This window comes from Branchiostoma floridae, chromosome 14 (genome assembly GCF_000003815.2).
Source record: "Branchiostoma floridae strain S238N-H82 chromosome 14, Bfl_VNyyK, whole genome shotgun sequence".
NCBI lineage: Eukaryota > Metazoa > Chordata > Leptocardii > Amphioxiformes > Branchiostomatidae > Branchiostoma > Branchiostoma floridae.
In genome coordinates, this window is record NC_049992.1 from 2,084,597 (window position 1) to 2,110,296 (window position 25,700).

A 25,700-nucleotide genomic window follows, 5' to 3' on the forward strand; every position below is an offset into this window, starting at 1 on the left:
CATAGATCACACAGTATGACGAGGTATTAAAAGAGACAAAACGCCAAGGTCTACAAACCTGCAATGTGGGTTGAAAACGCCAGGCGACGTTCATATAACTTAAATGCCGGCTATATATGACACTCTTAAGTCTAAAGTGAGACAGGCACCATGACATCAATAAGAGATCAACTTTTTAGTACTTTTACAACATTTTATCATTGGCCCAATTCCACAGGTGTGAAGACTAGCCGACTGCTACCCACCCCTTTGCCAGGGACTCCAGCAACAGTATAATAAAATACTGGATACTAGGCTAGTAGGGGTGGGTACCGGTACAGAAAATTCAGGTCCAGGTACTGTTCAGGTCCAGAGGATCAGGTCTGATACTGAACCTGGACCTGATTCATTATGTGAAAACATATGTGAATGGACGATACTCAAAACAACGGTCCATTTCGCTACAAAGCATTATGTTTGGTGGAGTACTAAGAATTTGACTCCCACTGGCATTTTGAAATCCTGCAAGACTAACTGCCTTTGTACGATTGATTGTAAAACTTAGTAGAAACAAGGAGCTTTCATCGTAGAAATGACTATAAACTTAACTCTACTTCACCCTTGTTATTTTCTTCGGCCGGTAAGCCCCCACCCCCCAACGCTTCAATTCCTGATCATATACTCTGTTCATTTTCTAATAGGTCCGTCAAATTTTTTCAGGTCCAGTTTTTCCGGACCAGTCAAATAAGAAAAAAACGGTTTTGTACCGGTACGATACCGGTACCCACCCCTACTGGATACTACTTCTACTTACTACTGCCTCCCATTCCACAGGTTGTGGTAACAGCCCCTTGAGTGCAGACATGTACCGCGACGGCTTCCATCACATCACAAACATCGACTACTCCTCCGCCTGTATCCGCCGTATGGCACACAAACATGCCGACATGTCCACCATGACCTGGCTCGAGATGGATGCACGACAGCTGACCTTCTCGGACGGAATGTTCGACGTTGTCCTGGAGAAAGGCACGCTGGACGCCTTCATGGTGGCGGAGAAAAGCCCCTGGACTGTTTCCAAGGAAACGGCTCAATTCTGTCATCAAGTGTTACAAGAGGTACTTTCCTTTCATTTTCTCTATTATGGATACAGCATTAAATAGTAGAAAGCCAAGTCAAAAATTTGTTAATCAACTTAATGTTTCTATCAAAATGTGAATTACAACATGTAGATGGGTTTTGCATCTGAACTTTGATACTAACAAGGGAATTGCATGAGTTGTTAACTTATTAAATATTTGGCATGCTTAGAGAAGCATGGTATTAAAATATTGTCTGTATGACAAGGTGTCTTTGAGGTCAACACAAAACTTGATAAATACAGTCTGTAAGGTTTGCTATTTTGTGATATTTTACATTTATCTTTGTTAACCCATGCCAGGTATCGCGAGTCCTGTGCCCTGGAGGTCGCTTCATCTCCATCAGTTTCGCCCAGCCCCACTTCCGGACGCCCCTGTACGCTAACGACGTTTACGGCTGGTCCATACGGACAGACAAGTTTGGAGACTGTTTTCACTTCTTCTTCTACACCATGGAGCGTGGCGGGACGCTAACCCAGCAACAGAGAGACCAGGCACACAGGTTCTTCCACCCACCAGCGGTGGAACATGTGTATCTGTCAGACTCTGATCATGATGAGGACTTCTTGAGAAGGATAGACATCTCCCCCTCGTCTTCTCACTTGAGTAACTCAGAGAAGTTACCGACAAGTACAATGACAGGAGCTTCACTTACAACCTCCTGACAGCATATTTGATTTTAACTACTGTTTCCTTGAAGAGCCAATTAGTTATTTACTATCTTGTGTCTGTTATAAGTACATAAATCTATTTTGTCAGAAATTCTTAAGAGCAAAAAGGGCTGAGGCATCAATGATGGTTAGACATCCAGGTAATAAAATACACAAGGTAACAGTTACTCAATCAACTAGTGAAGACAAAATTCAGAAATGGTAATTCAGAAATGGTAACACTACTGATTCTGGTGCAGTCCCTGACAAAGACAGCAAATGCTGTCAAAAATGTCAGACTGTTTCTAAATTTTGTCCCCTTATGGGAGTAACTGTTACTTACTACATGAATGAAAATTCATTTGCGTGTCTTGTGCTTTAACTAGCGCAGCCAAAGTGGGCTTATAAGACACATTGTTGATGTCAAATACATCAACCTTGTATATTCTCTTTGTCACTGGAGAGACCATGAATTGACCTTATGCAAAATAGCTAATGTTCATATTTTGTACAACTGATTTTGACATGTTGTCAGACCATTCCATAATTATTTTTCAAAAAGGGAAAATTTCCTATAGCTATCTTACCTCTTAAAGCTTACATTCAGTGCAATCAACTCAAGTGAAGAACATGACAGTAGTTGTCCATACTGTTTTATTCTCACAAGTTTATGTGAAGATCTCTGCAAGACTTCTCAATATAGGTTCCATTGACATCATATAACGATACAAAAGGCCTTGCCATATACAGAAACTGTATGGAAACATAGATGTGACTGAACTAAAAATGCTAGGCATTTGGCCTATCAAGCCATAATGCCTTTGACGTATACATGTAATTGGGATTCAATACATTATTGTAGACTTAGTCTATTTATCCATGTTTATTGTATGTCAGCACTTACTGTATATTCACTGCACGGATTGCAGCACATTGCCAAAACAACATTTGTGAGATATTGAGATGATCCTTTGACATTAATAGTACATTGGAACTTTCGTGTACATTTTTCTAGCACTGACATAATTTTTTGCTACCCTTCCAAGGCAATCTACATTAACTGATCTATTTTCAGTTTTCTACCCTTCACCGCCCTGCATCTGAATGGACTACTCCATGACTACCTGCTGCTAGAATATATTTGGATGATACCACTGTACAATATGGGGGTTATTGAAGTTAATCGTCCTTTAACAAGTCGTCGTCCAGGTTGATGTCGCTGGTGTCAATGTTCTCATCCAGCTCAAGGTTATCCAGGTCAAGGTCAAGGTCCTGCAACACAAGGGCAGTCAAGGTCACAAGATTGCTCAAAATAAATTAGAATTTGCAAAGTCACAAGTTGGGATGATTACTACAACAGTACAAGAAAATAACAACCAGCAAATACATGTACATATCATGCAAAAGCATTAATGATATGCAAAGCAAATCAAAATGAGTACGGCAGAAATACAGATACACAAACTAAGCAATGGTAAATCAACATAAAAAAGACAACAAAAGAAACTATCTGCAACAGATTGATCAGTTTTTTTCTGCATACTAGTATATATGATTCATATGGGTGTATGTAAAAACTTGTTGTGGCTCTTTCACAGGTCATGGTTTGATAAATGTAACCAAAATATATTAATATAAACTTGTTGGTATGAACTGTAACAAAAGCACATTTGGGGGACTTTGGAAAACAGACAAAACTTCCATCTCACAAACACAAGTTTTCAAACAACAACCTTGGTATTCTCCTTATTTCAGTGACCTCGTAAGTTTTACTGTAAGGAAAATGTCTTAAGACGTTTGAAAACTTGTGAGTAAATACTGACCAGTGAGTCTTTCCTGCTAGAGTTAGTGGGGGCCGGCCCCTGTAAAAGTTGGGCAACAGAAGCAACTATGAATTGTGAAACTCTCTCAATACTTCATGAAATGTTGGCCTGGTTTAGTGATGGGGTAGGAGGGTGTTAGTTGAAACGTGCCTTTTACCAACAATTACAATGTATGAGAAACAGGGTTGGAAATCACTTTATGATTGCCAACTAGGAACAGTCAAAGGGTAAAATGAAAGTGTTGAAAACATACAGATTATGGGCAAGGATGGAACATGGAACACCAAGGGTTCATGTACATGTATGCACCAGTGAATTAGTAGGGGGAAAGGTTAATATATGATGGTAGGGACGATGGATGAACACCATATATTTGTGTTTAGTTAACAGTGAAACTGGTTTGATGAAGACACAAACATTTTTACAACATGCTATCATAGATGAAAATTGGCACAGGTGAATTTTCAGAACTGCAGAAGGACAGTAGGTCTTGACATAGCAAGTTGATTTGCATAAATTTGTGTGCAAAGGAGTAGTACAACAGTTTTGAGGAAAAGAAATGTGTTTTAGAAAGCTTTTAATATCAAATGTGACTTCAGAAACATCAAACTAAATAATGCAGTTGTTAAACAGAAATGCTTGTATTTGAAACACAAGACGAAAGCATATTTCTTGCCCTTTATAATATAAGCTGTCTGAAGTGTCAATGTAATGAGATCTAAAATCACACACAGGTATAAAGTTAGACAATCCATGCATTCAAATGGCTGAAACAATGTTTTGGTTTAGTTTGTTAGAAAAGCAGTACATTAAGGCAGCAGTACATACATCAACACACCACAGAAACCACTGCAGATGTGACAGTACCAAACACGTGTTACAGGTAGCTGCAGTACCTACCTTTGCTTCCTGCTGTGTAGGGGGCGCTGCTGCTGCAGGAAATGCATCTCCACTGGCGGGCTGTAACAAGGAAACAACCGTTACACATCATGTGGTAATTATTGTGTGGGGAGAAACCATAGCCCAAATCCTGTATTCCAGGTACATATACCATCTCAGCTGGTTTTCTGCTTCTCCCATACTTCCTTCTTACTAACTACACTCGGCACAAAAAGTTTGGAATATCAACTTTGGTATATCATATTTCCGTTATTTATGCATCAATTTCAATGTATTATATATCAATAGAAAGCTTATGTGATTTTCTTTCCTATGGTCTCAAACTTATTATGATTGTAAACACATAAAACGAGCACAAGGCCTGCTTATGTGAGTGGGTCACGAAAAAAAAGTGCCCAAATTCCCCTACTTCTGTTCAACACTGCATTGTCCTGTTGTTATTGGCGCCTGTGTCACTGGTTCAATCAATCCTCTTTTCACCTCACATTTTGTATACGAAACATACAAGGTTTTAGTACACTTGAGTAGAGTTCATCTGCCCTTTTGATAGTTGGTTGGCAGAATCAAAGCGTGGATGCGGCAAGGAGAACCGCACGCTGACAAGGCAAGAGTAACTTTCGGCATTTGGTGGTGGAGGCAGCGTCATGGTGTGGGGCGGTATAACCACCATAGAGTAAACAAGACTCGTCATCATGCCAGGCAAATTAATGTGGTGACATATAGGGACACCATCCTCCATCCAGTAGCAACATTCTACCGCTTCAATGTTGGACCAAATGCCATTCTGCAAGATTACAACACCAGTCCACACAGAGCAAGGATCATTGGATGCTTGAGCACAGTCTTAGAGTGGAATAGCCTTCCTTCCGTGGGCTTATGGCTAGCACTCGATTGATCACCTCTTGTCATGGTTCAGATTTTTGCTTGAATAAAGAGTAACAGTAGCTTTGATTGACATGTCCTGTTTATTCAACTTGCCTTCATTCACAAGTCAATACTGACGGAAGAAAATGAGCAGAATGGAGTGATTGACTTTCGTAGGGTAATTTTGGCACTTTATCTTTAGGACCCCCTGTACGTAAGCGGGCCTGGTGCTCGTTCCATGAATTTGCACTCATAAAATACTCTACTTAGATATGCTAAAAAGAAACTTGGATGTTCTGTATACCAAACGTTAGGGGATAAAAGGATTGATTGAATCATTGCCGCGGCCATAACAGTGGTTGAACCGGACGATACAGTTTTGAACAGAAACGGAGGAATTTGGGCACTTTTTTTTTGTGACCCACTCACGTTAGCAGGCCTAGTGTATGCGCCATGAGTTAACAATGATAATGAGTTTGATACCATTGGAAAGAAAATCATGCAAGCTTTCTATAGATACATAATATATTGAAATTGATGCAGAAATAACATAAATATGATCAACCGAAGTTGATATTCCAAACTTTTTGTGCTGAGTGTAGTAGTAGTAGTAGTACATGTAGTTAGTAGTTGGGTGTAGTGTGTAAAGGGTGTGGTTTGCACTAGTTTGGAAGAGGCCTGTATGGGAGGTACTGAAAACCAACTAGAATAGCACATTCCTCCAAACAAACTCCACTAAATTAAATGCCACCAGCATCCACTAGATATCACTTGGCTTGAACGTACAATGGTGGATCTCTGGTTTCTGCCAGACCTCACAATCAAGCCAAAAAGTAATAGAAATTGGCCACAACTACATGTACTCTTTTACAGGGTACAAAATGGACAAGGGAACATACCTATTAAACCCTCAAACATCTCATCTGATTTCATTGCCAGGGCCTACAATGTACCCTGTTGTGACCAATTTCTATAACTCTTAGCCTGTTATCCAAACCTATTATAGCTGCCGAGTCTCTTTTACCTCTCAAGCAGATAATCTGTATTTACATGAGAGGAAAAAGAGAGGTTTCAAATGCGAGGATAGAAATTTTTACCTCGACTGGGACATTTGGTACAGGATAGTGTGGATCTCTGTGAAAGGATCCGATACATCTAGCGCATATTCAACCTCATACCCAGCACTGTTACACACATGCAAGTTTTGCAAAAACTCTATCTAAGACTAGAGCTGGACCACACCTGCCACTTTTCAACTGCCTTGAGTGAGGGGAAGGGGGGAAGGGAAGGGTTCATTTGTCGGTAGAGTGGGAAGGGTGGAGCAGAGCTATATGATATTATCTTGGCATATGTTGGTGGTTTCACTGCAAGAAATGAGTTTAGGCTAAAATTGAAACAGCTGAATGACTCCTTTATTCAAAGAGAACTTTGGCAATGACCATTCCTTTAAATTTTCTGACAATTGTTTTAAGTGACAAATAAATTCTTACTGGAAGCCAGATATAAAACCTTCCTTTTTCTTAAAAATTGCTGGAACAGAGTTGATCATGTATCAGCTGTTTCCTTTTAGTAAGTTTCACCCGAAAGTCCAGACGAGTTTGCCCAAACTAAGTTTTGTCTACAGCTCTGTAGCCCCTCTCCCAGCATTAGTCAAGTTCACAAAAGGTAAAAACCTCCATGACGAAACCATCATCATCATCATCATCATCCCAAGGCAAGTCTTCTTCTACCTGTGGGACCGGGGGCGCGGGTTTGGGGTCAACGACCTTGGGAGTAACGACTTCAGGGGCACTGACCTCGGGGGCGGTGACCTCAGTTTGCTGCTGTGGAATTTCTGGCTCGGGTTCTTTTTGTGTGGTCTGTTCAATTTCTGCCGAGCCCGCGTCATCTTCAACCAGCTTTACAAAACATCGGGACAAAAAAAGGGTCAAAATACGAACGGAAAATAAAAGAAAACAATATCAAGAAATGAAATGGGAAAATTCATGATAAAAGGAAAAATACACAAAAGCATCAGTTTTTGAAAATAAGCAAAGCAGCAAATGACGTCAAAACAGGACAACGCTGGGTGGGGTGGAAGTCACAAACAGAAAACGGTACATGATGTACACTGTTAAACATAAGGAATGTAAAGGACTGGAAAACACATTCTGCATGCTGTCACAAGATGGAGGGTGCAGCACACTTAAGTTTGCAACTGTTTTTTAAAATGGTAGTCATCATCATGCTTAAAAGTGAATACGGGGGAGGATGGCTTTCATACTTAATGCTGTGTAACTTGTTGCAGAAGGCAGCAAATAACACTGGGTCTATTAAAACTGGAGCATTAGAAAAATGAGTTCACTTTTCCACAAAAATTATTGTCTGATCAGACTGTTGTAACTCTCCGTGCATTAAAATCATCTCGTCAAACTGACTCAAACTTAAGGAAGCTGACTCATAAGTAATAATCGTGGCGCTTGCTGTTGCTTCGTATGTTAGGGATTAGGTTCTGGAAAAGCATGTTTGTCTTTTGTATGGATCTTCTTTATTAGCACCCCCTATCAAGGCTTCCATCCATTGGTCATGCCATTAGAAAGCGGTATGCCTTGGACCAGTTTATTTGAGAAATGGGGGACACATGACGTTAGATGCGGTATGTTGAACACAATTTTTAATTTTAATCGATCGACCTCTTCCTCGTAATGATCCCAGGAGAGGTCATCGCTGCTGGGGGCGGGGGGCTCCAGGAAGGGGTCAAGGTCAAGGTCACCTCCAGCCAAGGTCATTTGGGGCTGGACGTCTGGTGTGGGCGGCTTTGGGACAGAACTGTCCCCAGGGAAAGTCTCCAGAAAAATCAAGATCATAACTTATATAACTATAAAATCTTGTAAAATTGTTAACTCTGTCGATACAACATAATTCCTTACAATATCAGTGAGGCAAACGGATAGACACAAAACAGTTTGTAATAGAGTGGGTCTAAGTACTACAAGAAATAGGTTAAGCTAAGGGGAATCTGAATCAACATAAACATAAGAGACAAGAGTCATACAGTTGTGAATAGTTTCATGAGGTTTCTACTTAAATTACCCACAAAATTCTTTGTAAACAACCAGAGTTGAAATCAAGATGCAGTGCCAAGTAGAATGAGATATCACTGTCCTGACAAAAGTGACAGTCACTGAAAAATTGGCTAGATACTAACTCTGTGGTTGTGTTCAAAGGCCTTTTTTGATCAAGAGTCATACAGCTTTGAGAAGGTGTGCAATTAGAGCAAGGCTTTGAAGTCCTCTTTCTAAGATCTGTCTGAATCTTAAAACTCACTGTCTGTCCAAATGTTCCCGACTCCTTGGCCTGCTGGACTTCTTCTGTTAGATTTCTTTCAAAGTTCATCTGGAAGAAAACAAAGCCATGTTAGCTGGTGACCTGTAATCAGAGATGATGGCAAAAGGTCTGGAAATAGAGCATGTGGTCTTGAACAGTAAAAAGTAGAATGGAATGGAGAGAGAGAGGGAGACAAAAGAGAGGGGGGAGTAAAACAAAGGGAGAAAGAGAAAAACAGAGAGGGAGAGAAAGGCAGGGAGAAACAGAGGAAGAGCAACAGACAATGAGACAGAGAGAGAGGGAGGCAGAGAAAGTTAGAAAGACAGAGAAAGAAACAGACACAGAGAGACAGAGATAGATAGATAGATAGAGGGGGAGCAAGACCGAGATAGAAATAGACAGAGAAAAAGAGAGATCTAGAAACACTCACACACTCACACCTCGGTTTAACAGAGAAACATAATTCGCAGAGCATGTCAACAGGAGTAACATACATTAAACAAGTACTTACAGGAATGGTGGGGTAAGCTGCGGCTGGTTTGAGCTCCTGTCTTTGTGCCTTGACGTACACCTCGGTGTCGAACGCCTCCCGCAGGCCCGGGAACAGGTTCTCATACTGAGTGGGGTCCGCTAGCGAGTCTGCCGCTTTGGGGTTGGTCTTGGCCAGGCCTTCCTTCCACAGCTGTACAACTCTGTTTTACAAAAATCATTAAAAAAACAAAGGGACAAGAATATCATCTGTACATGTCTGACTACAATAATTGTGAGACTGTGGTCGGTCTTGGCTAGACCTTCTTTTTGAAACTTGACAATTCAGTGAGTAGGGAGAGAAAGGGATCCGTCTGGGAGAAACTAAGGATTTTGCTTTAACATCAAATTTTACACTGGAAAAAATAGCCAACCCCACATCAATCCATGCTGTCAAGTTGAAACAGCAAATTTTTACAATCAGACAACAGATGAGTTTTACCAGGATACACAGATCACTGCAAAGGTGGTTTTCAATTGGCCCTGGGGCTCTAAAACAAAAAACAACAAGCAAGCAACCAAACAAACATATAGACATTACCTTGAGACTTGACTAGGCAGGTATGTGCGAGCGAGGAAAGCTGCCTCGGGCAGACGATCGGTCTTTATTAGAAGCTCCAGGCAGTCCTCAAGTCTGGGAGGGAGAAAGGGGAAACACGAGTCAGCTAGTTGAACAGTCTTCATACCAGCAAAGATATTACAACAAAATGTTGTAACTGAAGTAATGAAAAGGCAGTGCCTGCACAGTGAAAAAATTTGCATCCAATCTATTTGTGTTGTTTAAACCTTCTACAAGGAATTTTAATAGAACCAATGAACACATACAAAAAATTCTTTTAATTGACACAATTCACTTGGGGAAAAAAAGCAGGTAAAAATTAAGGCAAATGCAAATGTTCTGTATAAAACAATGACTTTGAAAGTTTTCAATCAGTGAATCATGGATTATACATTCAACACCTCTGCAACTTTCATTGTACATGAATGTTCCACAATTAATGTCAGTTTTCTACACAGTGACTTAATTATTATATTTCAGCCATACATAGTATGGTGAAATATATTGTATTCGTAATGTTTCTTTCTTTCTTTCTTTCTTTCTTTCTTTCTCCTGTCAAATCTTCAAAGTGATTCATCTCCGCCATTCCTGGACCGAATGACCTGAAATTTGGCACAAGGGTAGAGTGGGCCAATACCTTGATGCCTTTTTCTCATTTTTTTCATATCTGCCTCTTAAATGATTTTATTGAGGATTAAAGGTCACGTTTTGACCAAAACGGTATGTTTTGGCCCCTGTACCCTGGTCTTACAATGGAATGGCCTGAAATTTGGTATAGATAGGCATTAGATAGTTGGTAAAATGATCCAAGTAAAATTTTTGTCATAAACTACTTTAAAATGCTTAATTTTAGCACTTTTTTGAGGTGAAATTGTTTCTTTTTCGGCCTCCTGCCTTGAACTCCAGTGACCCCACACACCTGCGGCAGCCTGCACTTTGGGGAGAGTTAATTGAATTTAAAGAGCCAGCCAATCAGCACCGAGAAGGCGAATGCTAATTAATATTCATAAGCTGGCTTCCAATGCCGTATATACAGACAGAAACACATGCATATTACAGCCTTACAGTGGCCATATGTCACATTGTGCCCGGTCACCGGTTTAAAACTATAGTTTGCGAGGATTTTGAGTTCAGACAGGGACATTTGAGCGGCAGCAGACGGTACGCATGCATTGAACGTTAGAATACAAGTCTTTGTTGCTGAATTAACCAAAATTTCGCATGGCAATATCAATCATTTTCGGCAGAGTTGAATTTGGTAGGTTTAGTTGAGACAATCGAGTAAATGTTTCTTGGTGGAAAACGCGGGAAAATTGGCCAGTTTGCGTTTAGTTTTTTTTTCATATCTGCCTCTAAAATGATTTTATTGAGGTTTAAAAGGTAATGTTTTGACCAAAACGGTATATTTTGGCCCACTGTACCTGGTATTACAATGGAATGGCCTGAAATTTGGTATAGATAGGCATAAGATAGTTGGTAAAATGATCCAAGTAAAATTTTTGTCATAAACTACTTTAAAATGCTTAATTTCAGCACTTTTTTTAGGTGAAATTGGTTTTCTTTCGGCCTCCTGCCTTGAACTCCAGAGACCCCCCACACCTGCGGCAGCCTGCGCTTTGGGGAGAGTTAATTGAATTTAAAGAGCCAGCCAATCAGCGCCGAGAAGGCGAATGCTAATTAATATTCGTAAGCTGGCTTCTATGTCACCCTGTGCCCAGTTTGAAATTGTAGTTTGCGAGGATTTGGAGTTCAGACAGGGACATTTGAGCGGTAGCAGACGGTACGCATGCATTGAACGTTAGAATACAAGTCTTTGTTGTTGAATTAACCAAAATTTCGCATGGCAATATCAATCATTTTCGGCAGAGTTGAATTTGGTAGGGTTAGTTGAGACAATCGAGTAAATGTTACTTGGCGGAAAACGCGGGAAAATTGGCCAGTTTGCGTTTAGTTTTTTTCATATCTGCCTCTAAAATGATTTTATTGAGGTTTAAAGGTAATGTTTTGACCAAAACGGTATATTTTGGCCCACTGTACCTGGTCTTACAATGGAATGGCCTGAAAGTTGGTGTAGATAGGCATTAGATAGTTGGTAAAATGATCCATGTAAAATTTTTGGCATAAACTACTTTAAAATGTTTTATTTCAGTACTTTTCTGAGGGGAAATTGGATTTTTTTCGGCCTCCTCCCGTACGTGAACTCCAATGACCCCACACGCCTGCGGCAGCCTGCGCTTTGGGGAGAGTTAATTGAATTTAAAGAGCCAGCCAATCAGCGCCGAGAAGGCGAATGCTAATTGATATTCATAAGCTGGCTTCCAATGCCGTATATACAGACAAAAACACGTGCATATTACAGCCTTACAGTGGCCATATGTCACCCTGTGCCCCGTTTAAATTGTAGTTTGCGAGGATTTGGAGTTCAGACAGGGTCATTTGAGCGGTAGCGGACGGTACGCATGCATTGAACGTTAGAATACAAGTCTTTGACGTTGAATTAACCAACATTCCGCATGGCGATACCCATCATTTTTGACAGAGTTGACTTTGGGAGGGGTTAGTCCTTGGGTTAGTTGAGACAATTGATAAAATGTAACTTGGCGGAAAACGCGGGAAAATTGGCCAGTTTGCGTTTAGTTTTGATACGTAGGTTTGACAGTGGCGAAAATGATTATTTTCTCATCAAAATTTCTCGTCATAATCATTTAAACTGTAAATCTAAACAATTGGCTTACATGTGCAATTTTTAAATGAATAAAGATCAGTACTTAAATTATGTGTAACTTATTGCTCTTCGTCAATAGATCAGCATTTTTTCTATAGTGGCCATATGTCTATAGTGGCAACATTTCTCTCCCTGTACTGGAAAGAGCAAATGTAGGTACTTCTAGTTCAAAAGGAGCTAATAACGGTACTTAGACCTAGTTGTTGTAGTGGAAATTGTTGAATGGCTTTATGTAATTTCATGATGAATATTTTCTGAATGGAAGGTGCGATGCTTTTTTTTCACTTTTTGAATAAGAGAAGCTGCCGCGATTCTAATAACCAATTCGTTATGCATAGGGGCTCCTGTGAAACTGAAAGTGTATATTCTTCCAAATGGGCCGGGGCATATTGGCCAAGCTCCGTTTTGACCTGGAATCAATTTACAATATTAGTTTCCTTTTGGGGATAAGTTACTGTTAAAATGTTCCATTTTTGCGCAGGGGTGACTTGGAACAGTCCAATGTTGTATGGGAATGGGTATGGCTGAAATATGCTGTATTTGCACCCAAGCAAATGTCGGCCTTTCTAGTTGACATTTCTTACTGATGCGCAATAATTTCAAGAGTCCAAACAGATTTCATTTATGTTGTGTGGAGAAAAAGAAAACAATCATTTTTCCATTCTTACTTTCCCTGCAGCAGGTACGACATGAAGGCCACGTTGTTCTTTCCTGCGGTCTCGGCGCTCTTCGCCAGCTTTTCCACCATGCCGGCATTCCCGGACGAGGTTGCCAGTAGCAACAGCCCGCCGAAGTCCTGTGCGTGGTGCAGACACTCCTGCGCCAGAGAGAACTGACACTTGGACGTGGCCAGCTCCGCTAGCTGCTTCCACTTCTGCTCATGCTGAGGAGAACATTGTCATATAAATAACATGTATTGTACTTTGTAATACAGTAGAAGCCGCTTCATTGTACGGCCCATTTGCCAGTGAATTTGTTGCAATTATCCGGCTGGTGCAATAATGCGAAGTTATCTAGCTGGGCCGCACCGGTTTGGGATTCTGGGATACCGTGCAGTTAACAGAAGTGTGCTTTTATCCGATGTGCAATTAACTGGCTTCCACTGTATTGCACAAAGTATTACACAAATTATGGCTCATTCTCTGACAAAGACTGCAGTCGGACAGTCAAAACTTTGAGTACTGATAATTAGTTTGGAAATCAACTTCAATTCAACTTTGCTTCGGAATTACTTTTACCAACAGTTGAATGTTACTGGCAGAGCCAAAACCGGAATATTACTGAGTGTTGTTGTTTTTTTAGATATGTCTGTGTCCATTTCCTGAATGGAGAAAAAAAACGATAGACTAAATAAAACTGTGACATTTTGCAACAGCAGTGGAGGGGACTGGTCTGTGTATGTGGACAGATGCATTTCCCTCTTGGATCTTGGCAGATTTGAAAGGACACAGGTATAAAATCTACTACTTCGTCCACTCTAATGGCAAGAGAAAGATGACATTTTCTGATGACAACAAAAGTGCCTCCATTGCACTATTAGAGACTGAATGCAGCTATAGGACTTTCCAAAGACTATAGATGCAGAACCCAGTGACTGATGATGAGACAATGACAAAATGCACCCTTTCATTACCTGTGCCTCCTGTGCCAGTTCGTACGCTGTGTTAAGGTTTAAGGTTTGTTTGTTTGTCTGTTTATTTTACCAGGGGTGACATATCGATAACACATACCTGTGCCTCCTGTGCCAGTTCATATGCTGTGTTGAGCTCCCCCAGCTGCAGAGCCAGCTCAAACTTGTGCTCGGGGTCACAGGTCACCACCAGGGCCTGCGGCTTAAATCCCTACACAGGGAAACAATTCCACAAAATCAAAAAATGTACTGTGGATTCAAAAAAAGTCAAAGTCAAAGTAAAAAATGCACTGTAAGCTGATTCAAGATAATGGACTTTATTTCACAGTAAAAGCTGAAAAGATGTATTCACAGGGATTTAAGTTCACAGTTGAATATCAACAAAAAGTTTAGAAATACAAGACAGCATCTATTCAGTGTGATGAGAACAGATTGCAATAAGAGGTAACTGCAAAAAACTGCACACCAAGAGCAACATAGCCTGATCTAATCGCGCTACACAGACGTCGCACAACACAAATCTTTCTTCGCAAGACTGATTACCGACCTGTTTCTCTAAGAAGTGAGCAACACGTGTGCGCTGTTCCTTAGGGATGGTGGGCAGCACCTTGTCTGCTGTGTCAAAGTCTCTCCTCATCACAGCTGTCTGGTACTCCAGTACGGACAGCAGCAGAGAGTAGCTGACCACGGACAGCTCTTTGTCTCCTAGGTACAGCCGGTTGTCCTTGGGAATGTAGCCGAGAAGGTACATTGTCCTTGAGAGGGAACAGCAGAGTTAATTATCATTGAAAACACACAGACAGCAGCAGAGAGTAGCTGACCACGGACAGCTCTTTGTCCCCTAGGTACAGCCGGTTGTCCTTGGGAATGTAACCGAGCAGGTACATTGTCCTAAAGGCGGAACAGCACAGAGTTAATTATCATAGCAAAATGCAGACAAGAACAGTGAGGAGCTGAGAAGGAACAGCTCTTTGTCCCCCAGGTACAGCCGGGAATGTAGCCAAGCAGGTACATTGTCCTAGAGAGGGAACAGCACAGAGTTAACTATGATAGCAAAACACAGACAGGAACAGTGAGTCCACGGACAGCTCCTTGTCCCCTAGGTACAGCCGGTTGTCCTTGGGGATGTAGCCGAGTAGGTACATCGTCCTTGAGAGGGAACAGCACAGAGTTGATTATCATTGAAAAACACAGACAGGAACAACGAGTAGCTGCCACGGAAAGCTCCTTGTCTACTAGGTACAGCCGATTGGGCTTGGGAATGTAGTCCAGCACCAGGGTTCAAGCCAGCATCCATCCTTTTGCCTTTGACAGAATTTTGCCGCTAGGGACATACAAAAAGTCTGTCCCCAGTGACTGAACCAAGCTGAGTGAGTCTACCAGAAAAATTTGCCCCTCAAAATAAAGGAAATAGCATTTCAAGGGGTCTGATTTCAAAATTTTCCTGTGGAGCATGCCCTGTATCCCCCTGGATCATCGTGCCTTCAACAGGATTTCCATTCAAAATCCAGGGGACGGAAAAAAATTTCAGGCTGGCTAGAACCCTAGCCTGTGCAGCACCATCTGAAATGACATACGCAATCCCTTACAACATGTCCTGATCAACCACTCTGTGTTTCCCGTAGCTTACCTGTCTAAGTGTGAGATGGTGACGATCTCCCCTCCCACGTAGTAGTTGAGTCTGTTGACAGAGTTGGTGTAGATGAAACAGTCTCCCACCCACAGGCCTGTCCGAACAACCTCCTGGATCTCACCTATCACCTGCACACACGTGACAAGCAGTGTCAGAGAAGCAGGAGCAGAGGTTGTAGAAATGCACCCTGCTATACTCCATCCAAAAAGTTATCCTTTGTTGCTTGATTTTATTCAGACCTTTTTCAGATTCTCAGGCATGAAGAGGATAAGTAAATAAGTATATGTGAATCCTAATTTAATTACAAATGATTAGATAAATAAAAATTCTTAAAACACTTAAAAGATGTCTTTTCAAGCATTGCTAGTATGATTAATAGTAATGAAAATATCAATAATGTACTTAATTTTCACAGTGATGAAAAACTTTCATTTTCAAGGGGCCTCGTAAAAATAGGTCCACAAGAGCTGCTTACAAAATGTACAATCATTGAAGGAAATTCAAAGATTTCATAAAATTTTATTATTCTAAAAAATCACATGCACCACAAGACAACAATAGACACGTCAATGTAGGTTAGACATCCAGGTAATAAGATACGCCAAAAAGTAGTTACTCAAGCAACTCCAAAACCATATCCAGTTGCTTGAGTAACTACTTTTTGACCTACAACAATAGACAGTCATTGATAACTCACATCAAAAGCATCCTCCACGCCATCCTCCGTGACGCCCTCGTTGGTTGCCATGGCGTTGGAGACTCTCTCCGCGGAGTAGCTCAGGATGAAGAAAGACTCGTCTGTGGTGATGCACACCAGCTCACCGTTCTCTGACCAGAAGATCTAAAAACAAAATCAGAGATTCATCAAATCACAGGAAAGCTTTAAATGGATGACAATGCGTTGCATTATTGAATTTTAGGGACTGTGGGTGGATTAGTGTTCTTAGACTGCAGTCGTGTGACATCCGCACCTGCGAACGGGAACGGCTATTTGACGTCAAACAGCGAAGTTAGTGACCGTTCTTAGGTGCGGCATTCAAACTGTTTGAAAACGTTTGAAATAAACTTGAGTTCAGTCTTTGCATCCAAATCATCCAGATGTGTTTTCTAAATGTCGTAGCTTCTTATGACTCATCTTAGTGGTATCGTGGAAGAACATCCACCCATCTTACACCAAACAGTACCATAGCAGGCTGAAAAAGTGACAGAGCAAGGTTTTTTTCTCACATGTCTGGGTGTGATCTCGATCCTGCGGACCAGGTCGGTGTTTTCCCAGTCGTAGAAGGCCAGTCCATTAGCGGACTTTACTCCCAACAGGAAACCTCCAAATATACCTGCAACAAAACAGACAATATTGCAGGCTATAAGATGGGATCTAATACAGTCAAAGCCATTTAATTGCAGATCCCATATGCCAGCATATTTTGTGCAGTCTTCTTAAAAATACATCTCTTAAGTCTGCACACTTTAATGTTGTTCTTACCTTCTGCTCCAAAGTCAGGCTTGAAGGACTTCTTTTCCTTGAAGTTTTTGAAGAGTTTAACAGTAGTGGAGTTCTCCCGAACAGCATACCTGCAGACAGATCGTACATCAGGGCATGGAGAGGTGCAAAACTCTACACTGATAATACCCCTATCAAGATGATCTGTTGATATACTGGTAAGACCATACCAATTCAGTTCCTTGGTTCTTTCACATACAATGTATTATCTAAAACCTAAGCAAGAGTCTATACTGAAAACAGAGGGCAGGGAGGAAAACTTAAATCTGACAGTACATACTCACACTCAGAACCTGTGTGTACCATGGTACAGACTTAGACCCTGTTTTAATATTGAGCATTGTTTTCTTTAATCTGGCTGTAACTTGGTGTTGTCAAATATACAAGGACTTCACAGGTAATGATAAAGTCTTACTCGTTTGAGTCCTGAGCCCAGACGAACTCCTGCGCGGAACCGAAGCTTTTGTTCCTCAGAGCCATGGCTGTGTAGATGATGTACTCTCCGTCCCCACAAACAACAACAAACCTGGAAACACAATAACAACAACAATATGTCAACAACAACAAGCATTCAGCATGAATGCATGAAAAAGGAAAGCATGAAGAGAAAAATTAAGTCATATTTTTAGCTACTTCTTCTTGATTTCTCTATGCAATAGCAGGGATATCTTTGGCAGTAAGTTAAGAAATATTATAAGAATGTGTATCTTTGTTTTTGGCTTTTCCCTGTGTAATAAACTGTGTGTTTCTTTATTTGTTTGTTTGTTTGTGTTACCCACCTGCCGTTCGGGTTGTGCTGTATAGTTTGTGGGTACACCTCACAGCTGCCCATGTTTCTTTATTTGTTTGTTTGTTTGTGGTACCCACCTGCCGTTAGGGTTGTGCTGTATAGTTTGTGGGTACACCTCACAGCTGCCCATGTCCTTGATGGCGAGAGGCAGCCGTTCCCCATCCTTAATCTCAGTATCTGCAACATACAAATGTACCATTTAGAGGCTGAGTAACTCAAGATAATAGTACAATGCTAAACTATATTCCAACACAAACTGACAAAGGTATACACGGATCAAGTTTTCAACAACGTAAACTCACGAACTTAAACTCGTGAGAGTTACAGACACTCCTCTAACCACTGAAATTGATTTTGATTTGATTTTTATTTATTTGCACATAATAAGAAACTACAGAAACTAAAGTTAAAAATAACATAGATACCGTGCGGGAGAGAGGGAGAAGCCAAATAAAAAATTACACACTTAATGACTTCTAATGCTACATTATCATACATACAATAATATTTGATTAAGTAAAGTGCTCTCCCCACCCTCAATGGCCTATACAACTTGTATATACTATCAGTGCAGGTTTAGTAAGAGCCTAGGTGGTCACTAGAACCTGATTTATTAAAAAGTGAATATAAAGTAAAACAAATCACTCTCCCCACCTCCGATGGCCTTGAGGTTGGCCTGCTGCACCTCGGAGTGTTTTGCCCAGATGATTTTCCCGTTGGCGTCCATGGACATGGCTGGCTCCTCACGACCCAACTAGGAGAGGGATAACAAATGACAATTTCTACTGAAACCATAACTTCATTATTTTATCTAATATGCATCACTCACGTGCCAGACTGTCACTGAAATGTCATTGAAAATAAAGCTCTATTTGTATAAAAAGAGTTTATTTATTGTGCTAGTATTCTTTGAAATCTCAAGAGACCTCAATAAAACAGTTTTTAATCCAGAGGTTTTACATACCTTGATGAGAATGCTGCCCTCATCGTACCCCAGTGCCACGTTGTTGGTGCCGCGCATGTTAGCGATGGCCCAGACCCGCTCCAGCCCGTAGTTCAACGTGCTCTCCAGGCGGTAGGTGCTCGCGTGCCAGATACGCACAGTTCCTACACAAGGAACAGAACATTTCTGTTAGCAATACTGTAGTAGGACTACTACTCTAAGCTGTCAAAAAAATGTATTTGTAATTATGAAAAACTGCAGGGCATGTTTGTATTCTTCTAGTAGTTCTACCTTTTTATTGGTTCAGGACTGTCTCCAGGTTTGAATCTTTTTCAAGCCCTGATGTTGTAACTATAAGGCTATAAATGCTCAAAGTAAATTTACCATCCTCGGACCCTGTGATGATAATGGGCAGGTCCGGGTGGAAGCTGACAGAGGAGATGTTCTGGGCGTGGCCCTCCAGGGTCTGCACACACGTCTTGTTCTGAGGGGGGGAGAGAATTATAGAATAAAGGAATTACAATATATTACATTACGACAACATTACAACACACCTGGGGGACAGATAAGCAGCTGGGATCAAATTTACTGTTACACCTGAGGGTCAAGAAAAATGACCTACAGGTAAAGAATTCAAATATCTTTTAATACATTCATGGATAGATGTGAAGATTAGTATCATCCATATTAGCTAGTAAGTTTCAAGAGCATTCTATATATAAAATCAGGGCTAACATAATGGATTGCATATTGCATCCGTTTACATTTTTTCAACACTTATCTCCATCTTTTATAACAAGATTGTTCAGAGCAAGGTCATTAGACCACTTCAAAGCAATGAACTAAAAAGTTGGAAATAACTGCAAGGAGATAGTGGTGGACATTTGTTTTGAAGGCTGATAAGTTGTACATCTCTGTGTAGAACCACCCACCTGATAGTCCCATATCTTGACCAGTCTGTCGTCAGCCCCTGAGACCAGGTAAGGCTTGTCCCCACCGTGGTAGTAGTCGATGCAGTTCACCCCCTTCTCGTGCCCTTCCAGGGTAAAGTTGGGGGCGGACGAGCCAAGCTGCCACACCTGGGGGTCAGATAAGGAGAGGGGATCAAATTTACTGTTAAACACAGGGTACAGATAAGGATAGGGGATAGAATTACACAAATGTAGCAGCTTCACCTGAGGGTCAGATTTGAGAGCATGGCATTGCCTGTCACACCCGGGGGACACATAAGGAGAGGGGATCACATTGACTGTTACACCTGCGAGAGGGAAGGTAAGGGTAGGGGATAAAATTGGCTGCTACACCTGGGGGTCAAAATTTTGGCAGTGTAGATGTGCCTGTTAAACCAAGGGGGGCAGACACAGAAGCAGAGCACATTGACTGTTACACCTGACATTCATCATGGACTACTGGAGTTTTTCTTCCTGCAAGAAAACAGGATGTTTGATCCCAAAGTCCAAATACTCTAAATGCAGAAATTTTCACAGTGGTTTAATTTCCCAGTTTTTGTGTTGCCAATTCACCGCGAACTTAAAACCACCGGGAACATTTCTTCATGGCAGTAAGAGACTACAGTGCATGGTGCTACCGCAAAGTTAAAACCACCGCAAACAGTCCTTTTCCTGCTACTGCGAAATCAAATCTCTGCAAACTTAAATGCATTTACAGTGCACTTTCCTTTGACCATCTTGCAAATTGTCTGACTCTGAGGATGGATTGGTAAAAAAACAACTGACTGGCTTCTCAACTAAGCATGCAAGTATGTGTCCTTGCCTTAACCATCCTGTCCAGAAAGGCCCTGGTGATTGACTAATTGAATCCTCACCTTAACCGTCCTGTCCAGAGATGCGCTGGCAAACTGGTTGTTGTCCTTTGGGTTGATGACTATCTGCATGACGTAGTGGGTGTGGCCCTCAAACACCTGGATACACGCCCACTTCTTATCCCAGTCCCAGCACTTGATCAGCATGTCGTCTGGAGTAAACAACAACAGTAAACAACAACAGCAAATAACAACACAGCCACTTCTTATCCCAGTCCCAGCACTTAATCAGCATGTCGTCTAGAGTAAACAACAGTCAACAACAACAGTAAACAACAATAAACAACAACAGTAGTAAACAACCACACGACCACTTCTTATCCCAGTCCCAGCACCTGCATGTCGTCTGGAGTAAACAACAACAGTAAACAACAACAGTAAACAACAACACGCCCACTTCTTATCCCAGTCCCAGCACTTAATCTGGATGTCGTCTGGAGTAAACAACAGTAAACAACAACAGTAGTAAACAATACGCCCACTTCTTAACACAGTTCCAGCACTTAATCAGCATGTCGTCTGCAGTAAACAACAACAATAAACAACAACAACATGCCCACTTCTCATCCCAGTCCCAGCACTTAATCAGCATGTCGTCTGGAGTAAACAACATTAAACAACAACAGTAGTAAACAACACGCCCACATCTTATCCCAGTCTCAGCACTTAATCAGCATGTCGTCTGAGTAAACAACAACAGTAAACAACAATAAACAACACGCCCATTTCTTATCCCAGTCTCAGCACTTAATCAGCATGTCGTCTGAGTAAACAACAACAGTAAACAACAATAAACAACACGTCCATTTCTTATCCCAGTCCCAGCACTTAATCAGCATGTCATCTGGAGTAAACAACAATAGTAAACAACAACAGTAGTAAACAACACGCCCATTTCTTATCCCAGTCCCAGCACTTAATCAGCATGTCGTCTGCAGTGAACAATAACAGTAAACAACAATAAACAACAGTGGTAAACAACAACAGGCCCATTTCTTATCCCAGTCCCAGCACTTAATCAGCATGTCATCTGGAGTAAACAACAACAGTAAACAACAACAGTAAGCAACAATAAAATGGACTTGCTCTTAGTCTTAGGACAGAAAATGTCACAGTACAGTTGGTGCAGTACATCTATTCACCAATCAAAACAAACTCCAGCCACCCCCCCTCCCCCCAAAAAAGTTTTAGAAGTAATAGACACCACTTATAGAGCTAAAAGCTATAAGCTAACAAACTTTCTTGATGTATGATAAAACTGTTTGCACCCACCACTGCTGGTGAGCAGGTATGGCTGTGTGGGGTGGACAGCGATGGAACGGACATAGTCAGAGTGGGCCTCGAAGATGTGGACTCTCTCCAGTGTGTTGTAGTTAAACACTCGGACCTGCATGTCATCCTATAGTGGGGGAAGGAGACAGACACTTATTGTCTTGACTCTTTGGGAGGTGCTTCAATTGTGCATATAAAGAAATGATTGAAATGTTATTGAAAACAACCTCAGCAAAGATGCTAGAGACAATGTTTATCTACTCTACTTCTTAAAACCATACAAACAACTGCAGTTACAATAGACCCTGCCAGGGGGCAAGAAAATCAATCTATTGCTTCATAAGGCTACAAACTACATCTACATCACTGATAATGACAAACATTACTGTGCAAACTATCTATAAGTTATCCTTGTACTTTTACTTCTGAACCATTTAACATCAGAGTTTACTTGGAAACATAATCAAACTGTATAAAACATAAGCAATGTACAGTACTTACACATCCTGCCACCACCCAGTTTTTACGAGGGACAAACTTGGAGGCACGGACAGGCAGGTCACAGCACTCGAATGACTTGATCAGTTGCTGGGGGAATAAAGGAAAACATAAACAAAAACTCTTTCAATCATAAAGCAAAACACTTCTAAAGAAACATATTCAATTTTCAAATAACATGCAAAGATCAACTGGAAGTTACATAACAATACCCAGTACATGCTGCATATCTAACTCCACAGTGGAAGCAGTATGTTACTCCATCAGTCCATGTCAGAGTTTATCACACTGTATAATGTACACTGGACTGTCACAATGATATCCTAACCAATCCATGTATCTCCTGAGGTAGCATCAAACAGGATGCCTTATCAAATTTCTGTGTTAAGATGGTTTACAATAAGACAAAGAAGCCTGAGTTGTGACAACTTGTGTTTCTCACCTGTGACTCGACGTTCCAGACGTGCACGTTGCCGTTGTAGAGTGCCGCGAGCATCCATGGCTCCGTGGGGTGCAGGTCAACGCACTTCACACGGTCCGACCGCGCCGACAACTTACGCTGCAAGCAATGCATAAACAGGGTTATGTGTGACAGGTCATTTGATGTAATGAAACTGGCTACTATAGCATGCCTACAAAGCTGGTGTGTAACATTTAAAGGTACAAGACTTGGTTTATCTATTTGGCTTTGCGATACTATTACTACAGTAACTGGATTGATTGTTTTGTCTTATTTGTGCAAACCCATGGCATTTGAGGATCTAACAGTAGAGTAGAGTAGAGTAGAGTTTTTCAGTCCGGTAGGAGTATCCACTCCAGTTTGGCCTGCTCTTCAATTCGGAATACTCAAGATACTTGCCCTTTTTTGCACTTTCTCAATTTCAATTGCCAGTGACCATAGGTGAGGAGACCATACACTTGCTCCATACTCTAGATGAGGACGGATGATAGACTTGTACAGGGTTAAAAACATACATTTGTCCATAAACTCAAATGTTCTCCATACCAGTCCCATTATCTGATTTGCTTTCCTTGTTATGGTAAGAATGTGTTTGTTAAAACCCAGGTCCTTGTCTACAATAATGCCGAGGTCTTTCTCTTCCTCCGTGAATTCTAGAGACAGAGGCAAGGGATTTGCTTCGTCTTTCATTTTGTATGAGAAGTCTGGGTGTCCCCCGCCAATTCTGATTACGGTGCATTTATCTGGGTGAAATTGGAGTTGCCACCTTGAAGCCCATAACTGCAGACTGTCCAGGTCTTGTTGTAGTCAGCTGGTGTGTTACGCCGAATGGCGGTTATACCGGCTATATAGATACAGATAGTGTTTCACAGTCACACCTGTTTGGTACTGTTCGGTAGATTTTTGTGTCGTCCGCAAACAATTTTAAGTGACAGGTAACTGCATTAGGCATATCATTCACGAATATTGTGAATAACACTGGTCCGAGAACACTCCCTTGCGGGACTCCACTGTGTACCTCCGACCACCGTGAGTGACTATCGTTGACACACACCCTTTGTTTTCTATTTTCGAGAAACGAGGCTATCCATTTGAGAAGGCTCCCCTTGATCCCATAACTTTCTACTTTCCTCAAAAGCCTTTGTATGGGAACTGAGTCGAAGGCCTTGCGGAAATCCATGTAGATTACATCCACAGGTATACCTTGGTCTAGCCAGGTCGTCCAGCTTTCCAAACATTCCAGGATTTGTGTTACTGTGGATCTTCCAGGGAGGAACCCATGCTGTTGTCGTGTAAAAAGTTCATTTCTTCTCATGTGTTTTATAATCTCGTCCCTAATTATACCCTCCAGAACTTTGCCAACCACGTAAGTTAGACACACGGGTCTGTAGTTGCCTGGAGTTTTTCTACAGCCTTTCTTGAAGAGTGGAGTAATGTTTCCAATTTTCCAGTCTGTTGGCACCTCTCCCTCGTTCAGTGACTTTTGAAAGAGAATGTACAGAGGTGGAGCAAGCGTTCCAGCAAGCTCTTTTAGGACACGGGGGTGAATTTGGTCTGGTCCCATGGACTTGTTGAGGTTGAGTTTCTTCTTAACCTTGTATACTAGAGACTATATATATTCATGACTGCTGCAGTGCAACTGATGATGTTTTAATGGATTTCTGATCTACAAACATGCAATTGTGTTACCGAAGAACTCTACTATACAATTCAAGCAACATGACCCATGTAGTGATCAACTCACCTTGATATCAAGTCGCAGAGGCTGAAATAGAACAGAAAACACAAACGTCATTTAAAGCATGTCAACACGCAGGTTCAGAAATCAAACACTCAATTCATACATGAGAAACTGGGCTGTTAGAAAAATTTGCCACCACTGCTATGCAAGTTTTTTTTTTCATTTTCTGGTATGGTATTGCCAATTTAAAGACATTCGAAAGGACATTGGGCAGGTCTAACTATACATACAGCCTTAAGAAGTCATACAGAAGACAACAACCCCCGTTTAACCGTTCTTCTTTTAAGATCATGAACTTGCAGAAGTTCGCACAAAAAACTATGGGTATCGAAAGGTGGGGAGGGGGGCACAGCAACTAGCAAACGGGCGCGTTACATTTTGCCATCAACCGAGACATTGACAAATCTGGGACACCATTTATAGCATCCTTCTACAGCTATCAATGCGTCGTCAGACTATAACAACCCTTAAGACGCTGCACAAGACGAGAGAAATAAGAAGACGTGCGCTCACCATGTTGAAGTTCTCTCCGAGCTGTCGTGTTGGAGGAAAAGACGTGGCAAATCTCGGACCTTCCCGCGAGATCTGCCCCACAGTCACGTGACCGGTGCGAGAGTTCGGTGCCGCCATATTTGATTCCTGGAGGAAAAACTTCCGCGTTTTTGACTCGTGTGTTTTTGTTGGGTTTTGCACAAATTTAGTAATATTTCATGTATCTATCGTATTTTGTAGATTTCAAGGAAGGAGAGAGTGACTTTTTAGAATGTTTTAGTACTTGTTAAAGCACAGTGTTTCAATTTGACGTCATTTAGCGTAATTTCATTGGACAATCTTGCAGAGTCGTTGGCATGCATGGTAACCCCTCCTCATCTCGCTGGATGAAGATTTCATTATTAAGAGGACAAAAATTTTGCAACACAAGAACTTTGGCTGTCTT

The 25,700-nt window shown here is 41.3% G+C and overlaps 3 protein-coding genes across 3 annotated transcripts in view; 1 reads left to right on the plus strand and 2 right to left on the minus strand.

Moving 5' to 3' along the window:
- LOC118430860 (EEF1A lysine methyltransferase 4-like) overlaps positions 1-2,323 on the plus strand; it is a 2,608-nt gene extending 285 nt beyond the window's left edge. Inside the window, exons 2-3 of the mRNA XM_035841894.1 lie at positions 814-1,097; positions 1,421-2,323. Of these exons, the coding sequence (XP_035697787.1) occupies positions 814-1,097; positions 1,421-1,783 (647 nt within the window). The 3' untranslated portion in view covers positions 1,784-2,323. The remainder of the gene's footprint in view (positions 1-813; positions 1,098-1,420) is intronic.
- Positions 2,324-2,405: 82 nt separating this feature from the next.
- Positions 2,406-9,570, minus strand: LOC118430861 (coatomer subunit beta'-like). Its single transcript, XM_035841895.1, has 7 exons — positions 9,564-9,570; positions 9,173-9,351; positions 8,662-8,730; positions 7,029-7,253; positions 4,492-4,551; positions 3,592-3,630; positions 2,406-3,040 (listed from the first exon to the last, which is right to left on the minus strand). Exons 1-7 carry the CDS (start codon positions 9,568-9,570, stop codon positions 2,948-2,950), a joined length of 672 nt encoding a protein of 223 aa, XP_035697788.1. The 3' UTR covers positions 2,406-2,947.
- A 141-nt stretch (positions 9,571-9,711) lies between these two features.
- On the minus strand, positions 9,712-25,697 carry LOC118430019 (coatomer subunit beta'-like). Its single transcript, XM_035840711.1, has 20 exons — positions 25,277-25,697; positions 24,767-24,787; positions 23,005-23,121; positions 22,566-22,652; positions 22,065-22,191; positions 20,796-20,944; positions 19,903-20,049; positions 19,355-19,454; positions 18,992-19,134; positions 18,682-18,781; positions 18,105-18,204; positions 17,653-17,763; positions 17,220-17,308; positions 16,964-17,070; positions 16,434-16,577; positions 15,734-15,864; positions 14,651-14,858; positions 14,204-14,314; positions 13,142-13,356; positions 9,712-9,823 (listed from the first exon to the last, which is right to left on the minus strand). The coding sequence occupies exons 1-20, from the start codon at positions 25,391-25,393 to the stop codon at positions 9,727-9,729; spliced, it is 2,421 nt and encodes an 806-aa protein (XP_035696604.1). The 5' UTR covers positions 25,394-25,697; the 3' UTR covers positions 9,712-9,726.
- Positions 25,698-25,700: the final 3 nt, after the last annotated feature.